The sequence below is a fragment of the Crocuta crocuta genome, unplaced genomic scaffold, assembly GCF_008692635.1.
Source record: "Crocuta crocuta isolate KB4526 unplaced genomic scaffold, BGI_CrCroc_1.0 scaffold204, whole genome shotgun sequence".
NCBI lineage: Eukaryota > Metazoa > Chordata > Mammalia > Carnivora > Hyaenidae > Crocuta > Crocuta crocuta.
This window is the reverse complement of record NW_027529603.1, coordinates 2124729-2135911: the sequence shown is the minus strand read 5'-3', so window position 1 is coordinate 2135911 and position 11183 is coordinate 2124729. Positions and strand designations below refer to the sequence as shown.

Sequence of the window (11183 nt, the reverse complement as noted above, 5' to 3'; positions counted from 1 at the left end):
GGCACCAAGCTGGGTGCACATTGGGTGGGTGGGTGTAGGGGGTATTGCTGTGGTAGACTCTGGGCTGGTTGGGGCAGAGCCTAGGAACAGGGTAGGTGCTGCTTAAGGATCTGTCGTGTCTGTGGTGTTAATCTGTCTGGGAAGCGAACTTTGAACTCGACAATGAGGTCTCCTCGCTGGGTGGGCACCTTGGGGAAGGGAAGACCCTCCCCACGGAGTCTCTTCACGGTGCCTGGCTTGATGACGTCATTGCAGGGTAATGGGATCACCCGGCCATCAATAGTGGGAATGTTCACAGTGCAGCCACACAGCGCCTGGGGAAAGTGAGGTAGAGAGTGAGGAAAAGGAGAGGTTGAGTGGGAAAGGAGGAAAAGATTGAAGTGAGGAAAGAATGTCCCCATTATTCTCCCCTGCCCCCAACACATACACACACCACCTGACCTAGGCCCTACCTCCTTGAGGCTGATCAGGGCACTGTAGAGCACATTGGTGCCATCTCGACGGAAGTGTGCATGGGGCTTGTCTTTGAGCACAAAGACGATGTCAGCAGGGATGTTGTCAGGTGTGGCATCACCCTCTTTGGGGAAGGTGATCTTGGTGCCTTCCTTCCAGCCACGCTTGATGACAATGTGGAGGATCTTGTCCTCGGTGCGCACAGTTCGCCCATCAGGGTTGAGGCGCCGCCTTGTGATCTTCATGCGCTTGGTGGAGCCGTGGTAGATCTCCTCTAGGGACACCCGCAGCTCATGCACCACAGGTGGGTCCTGCACCTTGCGCCGAGGGTATAGTGGTTCGGGGGCTCGCCTTGGGCCCCTACTTAGCCCATTGAAGCCAAAGCGGCCAAAGGCGCCAAATGGATCCTCATCTTCATCCACATCCATGTCATCTGGGTCAAAGCCACTGAAGGGTCTAGTGGAACGGCTGCTGGCAAAGAAGATATCGAAGGGGTTGGAGCCACCAAAGAAGGAGGCAAAGGTGGCATGGGGGTCCCCATGAAAGGTATAGTGAAAGGAGCCACTGGAGCCACCTGATGAACCACCGCCGGTCTTCAGGCCTGGAGGGAGGAGAAGTTAACTGACAGTGTGGATGGTCCTGGACCCACCCCAATCTCCACCCCCTGCCCTCTAGCTCCCAGTTCATCGGCCTAAAGAAAGAAGCCACCTCTCTCCCACAGAGAGGTCTGGCCTAATGGAGTAAGAAAACCTCTGACAAGATTAATTTCTATTCTTAATTATATGTTTAATAATAAAGCACAAGGGGCTGAGTTACAATAGATAGAAAAACTAAGTAGAAGACTTGGAGAACAGGACTTGAAGTCCTGTAGTCTCTTCCATGTACCCATGGCCCAAAGATGTCTCACAAAGCCTTGAGTGGCCGGCCTGGGACCACACCACAGTCATACTTCACTCTCAAATCTTTGTTTGTCTCTAAAGACACACAGAGCAAGAGGCAATCGGATAGGATTTGACTACCCAGGAAGCTAGTAAGTGACCTGTCCCAAATAAGGTGGGGATATAGTCCAGGGGGAAGCCTGCTCCCATTCTGCTTCTACCATAATTCCCTTTTTTTCTGACTCCTACCCAAATGGGAAGTCACGAGGACCCCAAAAGGCAGGAAAGCTCATTAGCTTGGAGATGAGGAGCTATTTCACTAGAAAAAGTTTTCGAGTGCTTTGTTTCCAGAGTCAGAGCTCACAGTCTGTACAACTCCTGGGGTGCCATTCACATGGGAACAGAGCTTCTTGGACTTAACACCAAGTCCTATACCCCATACCTAATGTCAAAGCAACCAAAGTGCATGAATGAGCGGGCCTACTGCAAGTGATGGCCTTAGGTGCTCTCTCTGGAGTCAGGTCCTGTCTAAGGAGTTCAAGCTGCTGGAGGCAACCTTCATAGGGAGACGGTAGTGGTGGTGATGGGGGGCAGGGGGTGGTGGTGGTAGGGAGTGTAGGGAGGAGTGAGGGAGGAACACTGAGATATTTATCTAGAATATATAGACTCTGGGGTGGAGCCCAGGCTAGGGAAAGGGACTCTCTTCTTTGAAGCTCTTTATCTAGAATTTCAACTGGCTGTGGAAGTCTAAGCCTAAATTAAATTAGCCTCTTATTTCCTGAGACTGCAAGGACAGATTTGGGTTTCATTAGAAAGGCCAAGTGGCAGGCAGTGCCGAGACTTGTGGCAGCTGCCTCTTCATCCCTCCCCTGACTCAGACTTCTTTTATTGAGGGTCTGGTTATCAGATGAGTTCAAGAAGCTTGGCAGAGTTCAGTGGGAGAGGTTGGACTGATAACAGTAGGAGGGGGTACTTTCTCTGTAGGGATTCCTGCTGTATCACCACCACCCCCTTTCTCAAGCTGGGAACAACTTGTCCCCAGCCAGGGTTGTGCACAATGTCTATGTGCACAAGTCTTTTGGCTGGCTGTTGGGGAGGGGGCAGGGCAGACAGAAATATAACCTATCTTTTCCAGGCTGCTTCTCCTTTCCCAGGACCCGGGTTTCTCCTTAAGGTTGTGCTGTATTCTTAGGAGACCTCCTGGGATGTAGATCGACATTAGGATCCAGTGTCTGGGCTTAGGGGATGAGCTTTGCCCTTCACTTGGGTTTGGTCATGCGGGAGGGGTGAAGTTTCTGGGTAGCTCTCCAGCTAACAAAGGTGGGGCCAACTGGAGAAAAGAGTGCAATTCCTAGACAGGTCACACGGGGGCATGGTGTCTGCACTGCTTCCCTGTTCCCACCCCTACTGTTCCCACCCCTCCATCCCAGAGGGACGAATTTCTTAGCTGAGAGAATACTGGGGATTCCAGCGGATGCCTCTGAATCTGGGAGTTGGCAAGTCTAGTAGGTGAGCAGGGAAAACCTGAAGGAACTAACGGCATGGAGAATAAGAAGAGGGGGTTGGGAGGCCTGGGGTGTGCGGAAGATAGGGCCATGGGACACACAGCAAGGAGAAGAGGGAAAGAACATTCTTTTGAGCACCTATCTACTCTGTAGCAGGTACGTACATATCAGTAGCCCATATAATTCTGAGGCTAGAGTCGGGAGAGGGAGGGGGAGAATGTGGAAGAAAGGTAGATGCTGTTGGGCAGTTCCTCTTAGGAAGGAGAGTCCTCAGCTGTGACAATGTCTCTTAATATAGGCTGACAGGTGCCTGTGGCTGGCGGGTGGCAGGCGGCCCTGAGGGGCAGGCCCAGAATTAGCAGCTACATCATGCCTGTGGGATGTACTGGGAGGGGCCGCCCTCTCAGAGGCTTTATTTGGGCCTTTCCTGCCACCCTGTGCCTGGCCATCAGCTACGTCAGGGAGGCGGCAAGATGCCAGCAGCAGTTCCCCTTCCATCCTTGGAGCCCTGCCACTTCCTCAGGGAGGCAAAGCTCCCTCTGTCCTGCTGGCCTGAAGCGGCAGGGAAGGGGCGAATCGTGTCTCTGTATCAGAGCTCTAGTGGTTAATTCCCCAGGCTGCTCAAGGGCCAAACTTTTATGCTGATGAATGTAAATGCTCTGTCCTCAGAGAGCCAAGGCACACACTCCTTTTCCCTAACCTTCCCTAGCAGCCAATGAAGCAGCAGGGACTTCAGGCAGGACTAATAAGGCTGAGAGGGAAACTAGGGAGGGGGGAGGCCGCTGGTTCTGACTTCAGATGGCCCTAAGGCCTGAGCCTGAGGAGGGAGAAGGGCAGAGAGAGGCAGGGAGAACGATGCAAGTCAAGGCTGGCGAGCGGTGGTCTCTGCTCTCGTCTGGGTGTCAGTGCAGAGAACACTTGCCTCCCTCACCCCCTCCTCAGCCTCCAGTCCCTGATACAAGAACTGGGTCGGTCACCCAGCACCCCAGACAAGGACAGGGGGCGATGTCAGGCTGGAGCACTGCTCTCTTACCTTCCTCCCCGTACTGGTCATACAGGCCCCGTTTCTTAGGGTCACTCAGCACGTCATAGGCCTCTGCAATCTCCTTAAACTTCTCCTCAGCATTGGGTTCTTTGTTCTTGTCTGGGTGGTACTTCAAGGCCATCTTCCGATAGGCTTTCTTGATCTCATCCTCGTTGGCTCCCGATGGGATCCCAAGAATCTTGTAATAATCCTTTCCCATCACCGCCACTGGACCGGCACTTGTCTCCTTGTTTCTGAAAGAAACCCAGGGCCAGTCCTTGAAGCGCCTATTCCCTTTTGACCCAGCCCTGCTCCTGATGATCCTGCAATCTCTAAATGACTCACTGTGTGACTTTCAGCAGATCGTGCCTGTTCTGTAGGCCTCTGTCTCCCTATCAGTAAAATGAAACATTTGGACTAGATGATCTCTCTCAGCTCTGACATCCTAGGATTCTGTGATTCTTTCCTCAGCTCCTGGATTTTCCCAGCAGGAAGCTAGGGGCTGTGGCCTACTAGGGGCTTGCCTAAAGCCCAGGTCCTTGGGCCAGACTGAGGACCCCTGAGAGGCGCTGCTGTGTGAGGTGGCACCATGGACTGACAGGCCCACACACAGAAGCTGGCAAAGGTCAGCGTACTGGGTGAGGTCACCTGAGCATCGTGGTCTTTTACGCCATGTCTCAGGCATGGTGCCCGGGCTAAGGGCAGCTGGGGCAGTGGCCCAGGACTAGGGACAGTCCTGGGTCTTTAGCCAGTTGTCCTGACCAGCCAGGCTGAGTCAGGGTGTAGGTGCCTGGAGTCCTCTCTGCTACTGAAGACCCCAGGCCTCTCTGTCGCTGCTTCCCAGACTATGCTAGGCCTCACGTGTGACAGATGAGAGAATGACTCACACAGCCTTTGGAAACTGCTGTTTCTAGCTCCCTTCTTAGCAGGGGGGATGACACTGTCCTTCCTCCAACCAGGGCAATGGTTCCCTATACTCATTTCCCAGTGTCTGCACACAAAATGTATATGAAGCCATGCCTGTGCCACCTAAGCACTAGTGTTAGTGAACAAAGGCATCCTAGGGGTAGGGCCTTTTTAAACCTTAGTTGTTAGAACAATTAGGCACTAATCAGCATTTCCTTAATACGTTCCCTACCAGTTCCTCCTCACCTGCCCTGTGGTTCAGGATCTGGCCCAGGGCTAGGTCCACACTCCTCTGATAGTCCCTTCTAAGCCAGACACTGGGGCATTTGTTTTTTGAGGGACAAACACAGGGCTCTAATTCTTTTACTCTAATCTCCCTTCACCACTGTCTCTGTGGTGGATATGAAGCGAAGGGGACTTTCCTGTAGTTGGGCTATTTGGGGAGATGGCCATAAGCCATTCTCTAGCCCTTCAGAGGCTTGGCCAACCCCTACCAAGGCCCAGAAAACCAGAGTCTTTCTAACAATGTCCTGGGCTGGCAGCCACAGCTGAAAGCCTGCTTTTCTGCCTCTCACTGCTTCAGTGAGGTATCCAGGCTTCCTGACAGGAGTGAGGGCTGTGATGGTTAAGGGGCCTTAAGGCCCCAGGAAGGCAGGGACAATGGCCCTAGCTCCTGCCCCCACAGGGCCTGTTGCAGGTGGCTGAGTTGACTCATGGCTCTGGGAGTCACCTCACTGTGACGAAGAGAAGGCTCCATAAAGGCGGGTACTCCCCCTTCTCCCCCTACCAGCATGTCACGCCTGACTGGGGAAGCTGGGGTTGGAAGAGTGAGAGAAGAGCATCTGGGGGTGGGCAGCCATTTTCGGAAGCAACGGTAGAAGCCGGTAAAAGCCGTCTGAGAGGGAACTGGGGGTGGTCTGCCACCTCTGCCTCAGCCCACGCCTTCTCCGCCCACCCCAGGACTGAGAAGGAACCCTAGTACACCAAGAGGATGCCCCCAGAAAACCATAGCAGCTTCTAGGCAGAGGGCAAGTGGAAAGGCTTGCCAATGCTCTCACCCCCCTCTTGCTGTCCCTGTATTACCTCTTCATCAGGCCAGCTTCCTTCCTGGCACTCACCTGATAACCGTTCTAGACCTATAATTCTCTTGCTGCCACAGACACAGGGCAAGCTCTTTCAGGAATTGCCTTTTTCCTCCTCCTTTCCTCCCTCTTTCCCTCCCTCCCCGAACCCACAAGCCACGTGTTGGAATGACAAAGGAGCCCCATGGCATGGCACTGCCTTTGATGGAGAAGAATGAAGAGGATGTTAATTTAGAGGCAGGAATGAAAAATGAGAAATAGCAAGAAGGAGTGTATAGGGAGGGGAGACGGTTGACACAGAAAATGAAGTACTGGTCGAAGGGGACAAGGGATGACAAATAGAAATGGCTGAGGTGGAAAATGGGTTACCAATGGGTTGAAAGGGAGAGATGAGGAGAGCTGAAATATCGGAAGAGATATTTGTGGAAACTAGATGGATGCCTGAAGGGTTTGGTCTAGGGGATAAATGACATGGGGTACAGTTCATTCAAATGTAAGGGTGAGGTAGGAGGGTCCTTACATGTAATGCAGATGAGGTGAGGATGATGGTGGGCAATGAAGGGGGATGAGATGTGGAGAATTTGATGTGGTAGGGATATGAGTGCCCTTCTCCAGAGGGACTTACCGGAACTTTACAAACCCATTCAGCGTCCACGCTCGAAGTTTTAAGGGCTCCAGCTGAATTTTAAACATCAAGCTGGCTAAGAAGTCTTCTCCCCAGAAGTGTGGGAAGCTCCGGAAAGCTCCTCGGGCCTGTAGTGGGGGTGCTGCTGGGGATGGGCAGGAGAGCACTGTGCGCTTAAACATGCCCAGCCCAGCCCCTCACCTCTGATCGCTCCACTGGAGCCTGCTTGGAAAGCTGCAGCTCTGGAAGCCGCCTCCTCAGGTTCTCAGAGGCACTAGCTCAGCAAGACCAGTCCGGTGCAGGACCTGATCCCCAGGTGTGGAGAATGAAGGAATAGGGTCCAGCGGCCACCTGCTCTCAGGTGCAGCAATGTCTGAATGGCTGTACGGCAGTATGACGGTAAGGCTGGCAGTGGAAGCGTGTGCTTGTGAGTGGCAGCGTGTGTACCTGTGCCAGGTGTGATTGTGAGGGGCTGAGAGGCAGTGAGTTCCTCTCGCCTCTCTCTCTGGGGAGGATCCAACCCCAATCCCCAAGAACCTACTCAATGAAGTCACTGACCCAGAGTCTCCTCCCTCGCAGATGGGCGGGGAGGGGCGGGGCAGAGCAGAGCTCGGCCGGGACAAAAGGCGCGGCGAGGAGAGAAGAGCGGAGAGGAAGGGAGNCATGGGCCTTCAGTGTCCCAGCTCCCCCCAATCTCCCTCACCCCCTACACCAGGACCCCAGGCTTCGCGACGCCCCCGCTCCCGGGACCCCTGAGTCCTGGCTCGGTGCCCTCACCAGTGAGGAGCTGCGGGCGCCGCCGCGGTCCGTCAGACAGCCGCTGCCCCCTCCCCTGGCTCCGGCTCCGCCGCCTCCACTCGGGACAGGAGTCGCCTGCCCGCCGGCCGCCGACAGCGGGCCGGGGAACCCGCCCCCTCGGCTCCGCCTCCGCGCCGCCCATTGCGCGGATCGCCCGTCACTCAGCTCAGCTTCCCCTGTAATTGGACCGTCTTCAACGAGTGCCTTGGTGATAGCCGCCCATTCTCCGCCTCTGTCACCCGGCCACACGCGCACACATTCCGGGCAGTGATTGGTGTCGGTCTGATTGGTGCACTCTGAGATCAGTCAACCACACCTCTTCGCTAGCTCGTCGTGTCATTGGTGAAAGGGACAGAGGGCGGCAACTCCACGCGCCCTTTGATTTTATTGGTTGGTGTGTGGGGCTCAGACCCGAGACTGGGGGCAACTATATTAGTCCAATCTTGGGTTTGAGAAGGTGGGACGTACTGGCCACCGCTCGAATCCCGGGAGAACCTTCTGGAACCTGTGTAACGTCAAAGGCAGCCTTAAAGGAAAACTGCCTACCAGTTGGCGGTGACTTCTGGGCACTCTTTCCTTTCTTCATTTAGGAGGGTCGGGGAGCGAATAGTGCACCTTGGTAGTTCCTCGACCAGGGTCGAAAGGTCACCCCTTCCTACCTGTCTTCCATCAGAACTGTAAACTGACCTCGACCAGACCTGATTTAGCTTTACCTTACCTTGACCCAGCACTGACCTGAGGTGACCTAACAAAACAAACCCCAGTAGACATGCAGAATTTAAGCACGCTTCCCCTCTCTCCTTTGTAACTTGGTAATTCTTCCCAGTTTTAGCGCCTCCACGATTCCTGATTCCCATGCTGCGTCCCCTTTTCATCCTCTGTATAATCCCCTTGTTCCAGCCAACCTTGTGTGCAGCCCCTCCTCAGCAACGCCCACATTCCTCATTAACGTTCTCTCTATAATCTTTCATCTTACTTCCTCCTTGAGTTCCCAAATTGTAGCCCACCTTTTCTTTCTCCTCTTCTTGGCNCATCTCCACATGATTTCCTTAACACACACTCTGAATCTCCCATCTTAATCCCAACCCCCTCCTTCCCCCCATTAAAATCTCAGCCCTAGTGTCCCCGGTGTTCAGAGCAGGCAGGGCTGCGGAGGCGGTATCCAGCGGAAGCCGACGCTTCAGCAGACACGGTGCCTGGCGCCCACGTCACTGTCTCCCAGGCCCNAATCCGGGGGTGAAGAGAGGGAAGGAATTCTTGGGGGGTTTGAGGACAAAGGAAGGGCCAGGCAGAAGTTCTCACTTCCCTTTCTTTGTCATTTCCCAGAAACCGTTTGGACACCCATGAGTTCACACAATCTGAATAGAGCTGGAAACAGGCTTGGAGAACATCAATACCTGGGCCCACAGAGCAGAGCAGGAGAGAGGTCTAGGGGGTCCTGAGGTCTGCGTAATCCCCACTATCTCCCTTCTTGCTAGTACTCAGCATGGCGATCCCAGGTGTAAAGGGGGATGAGCTGTGAAGTAAGGAAAGGAAGTGGAAGAGGAGGATGGAGAAGAGGTGGGATGAGGGGAATGGGAGGAGGGAGGGAAGATGAGGAATAAGAGTGAGGGGATGGGAAGGGGAGGGGAGGAGAGAGAGGGTGGGAGGTAAGGAAAGGGGAAGAGAAGGGAAGGAGAAGTGGGGACCAAAGAGTAGAAGGGAGGAGAGATGGGGTGGTGAGAGAATGAAACAGTGTGACAGGGAGACGGGCAAGGTACGGTGAGGGGGCCCAGGACTGGTGCTGGCTCTTTAGATCTGGGGGCTCTCACTCCCCCACCTCCAGACTTATGGGGGCCTGGGCTGTGGGTGGCTCTACTTCTTATTCCAGTTCTATTTTGCCTCCTCCAGCCTTGCCTGTGCCAACGCGGAGGCAGAGTTTAGTCACTGGTCCTTACCTGGTCCCTGCCTACGCTATGTTGTGGGCTTAGACCTTGGTGGGGGGTCTACGCGCCCATGGTGGTTGCAGTCGGGGGAGGGTTGCAGCACCTATTCCTTCAGGTGCTGGTGGCGTGGACCCCATTGTCTGCTGGGTTCTCTATGGCCACCCTATGTCCTGTTGCCCTACGTATCAGGTGTGTGTTAGGAAGCAGGGTGCACAGTGTGGCCTAGGTGTAAGAAGGTAGGCTCTGTTGACCTTGTGAGTTTACTTGCCACATCTGCGCCTCATTTCTTTCTTTGTATAATGGGTATAGAAAAAGGCAGTACCTTACAGGGTTGTTGTGAAGGTTAATTAAGGTAACATATGCATCTAGTTCTGCGCTTGGTATGTAGTTAATGCTCAGCAAACTTAACTGTTACTCCGTATATTCACAGATGTCTGGATGTGTGAGTGCATCTGTTTGATGTTTGAGTCTGATTGGGGTTATTTGTCCTGTTGTATCTGTAATGTGATTTGTAAGTGAGAGTGTATCTGTGCAATATTCTTGTGTGGTAGTGTGCCTGATTCTGTATTAGTTGCTGTGTATGTAATTTTGTGTTAGTATACATGTGTGACTGAATGACTGTGTAGGTCTGTGTCGACATGAACAAACAGCTTCATGGAGGTTGACATGTTGACATCATGTCTGCCCAGTGTATGCATGAATCTGTGATCACATCAGTTCTGAACACCCGCATACACCCTCCCTCTCTATGGAGACGTCATAACCCTAGGTGTCCCTCATTTTCTCACCCTGAGGGAACCGGAACCTGGGGGCAGGGGCGGAGGTGGGTGCCGCTAAGGAGGTGTTTAGACAGGAGCACATGTTCCCTCCCAGACTGTGTATGGGAGGGGAGCCCCCTATCTTGCACATATCCTGAAGGCTTCAGAGGAAGTGCTCCCCCCACCCAGCCCATTCTTAGTTCCCTGTCTTGTTGCCATGGCAGCAGTTGCCAGGGGCTCCCACGGTTGCTAAGATCTGGGTGTGGGAGGCTGCCAGGCCCTGTTGCTAGTAGAAACAGAGAATCTGGGGGGGAGGAAAGCAAGACTACCCCCACAGCTGCCACCTCTCTGCAGTGACAGGACTGGTCCTTGGACCTCTCCTGTCCCCAGATTGTACTTGTGATTTGTATGTGGCAATACTATTGTTGGTGAGGAGGCTTTCACAGGAAGTTGGAATTGGAATACTGGGATCTACCTTTTGAAGAGACCATGGCTCTAGCCTGCCTGTTACCATTTTTAAGGTTGAGAGGTCGTTAGAAACTAATGACTCCTTCATTCTGTCCCCCAACTCTTTTTTTTCCCTTCTTTTTAATTTCTAGGAGAGAGAGAAAGAGAGCAGGGGAGGGTTAGAGAGAGAGGGAGTCACAGACCGAAACAGGCTCCAGGCTCTGAGCTGGCAGTCAGCACAGAGCCCGACGCGGGGCTCGAACCCACAAACTGCGAGATCATGACCTAAGCAAAAGTCGGACGCTTAACCGACTAAGCCACCCAGGCGCCCCTGTCCCCCAACTCTTATACTTTTCCCCTGGCAATATTTTCTGCTTGAATTCTCCTGTGGCTGGTGCTTATTACCTGATGCTTCCATCCTGTATAAGAATGCTACATTGACCCCTAGATGCCGACTAACTCCTTCCTGAGGTCAGACTTTTAGTATCACACCTGGATACATACTGCATGCTGACACTTGGACCCAGACTTCAGTTCTACACTGAGTGTCAACTTTGACCTCAGCCTGAGACGCTGACCTTGGTCTTAATCCTGGACCAGACATTTCCTCAAACTTAGCCTTAGCTTAAGCCCTTCTAGACATGGATGAGCCCTTATTTTGATACAGGTACGTGAACTCAGCTGCAGATTCAGTTCTGATCCTGTATGCTGACTGAACACTGACCAGTGATCTAACTCGCTGGTACTCACCTGGTTGGTCATTTTTTTTTTTTTTTTTAATT

The 11183-nt window shown here is 53.3% G+C and overlaps 1 protein-coding gene across 3 annotated transcripts; it reads right to left on the bottom strand.

Annotated features, from left to right (window-relative positions):
• Window positions 1-18: 18 nt before the first annotated feature.
• On the bottom strand, window positions 19-7327 carry DNAJB5 (DnaJ heat shock protein family (Hsp40) member B5). 3 transcript variants are annotated; one of them, XM_077761848.1, is made up of 5 exons: window positions 7251-7327; window positions 6474-6615; window positions 3870-4114; window positions 453-1054; window positions 19-314 (listed from the first exon to the last, which is right to left on the bottom strand). In XM_077761848.1, the coding sequence occupies exons 2-5, from the start codon at window positions 6539-6541 to the stop codon at window positions 81-83; spliced, it is 1149 nt and encodes a 382-aa protein (XP_077617974.1). In that variant the 5' UTR covers window positions 6542-6615; window positions 7251-7327; the 3' UTR covers window positions 19-80. The 3 variants fall into 3 exon arrangements, with proteins under 3 accessions (XP_077617974.1, XP_077617975.1, XP_077617973.1); XM_077761849.1 differs by lacking the exon at window positions 6474-6615; XM_077761847.1 differs by lacking the exon at window positions 7251-7327 and having other exon boundaries at window positions 6474-6928.
• Window positions 7328-11183: the final 3856 nt, after the last annotated feature.

Coding starts and splice junctions, on each gene's coding strand:
- DNAJB5 (XM_077761847.1), bottom strand. CDS start 6,655: ATGTTTAAGCGCACAGTGCTCTCCTGCCCATCCCCAGCAGCACCCCCA. Junction 4,115..6,473: donor AATGGGTTTGTAAAGTTCCG/GTAAGTCCCTCT, acceptor GGTTTCTTTCAG/AAACAAGGAGACAAGTGCCG. Junction 1,055..3,869: donor TGACCAGTACGGGGAGGAAG/GTAAGAGAGCAG, acceptor TCCTCCCTCCAG/GCCTGAAGACCGGCGGTGGT.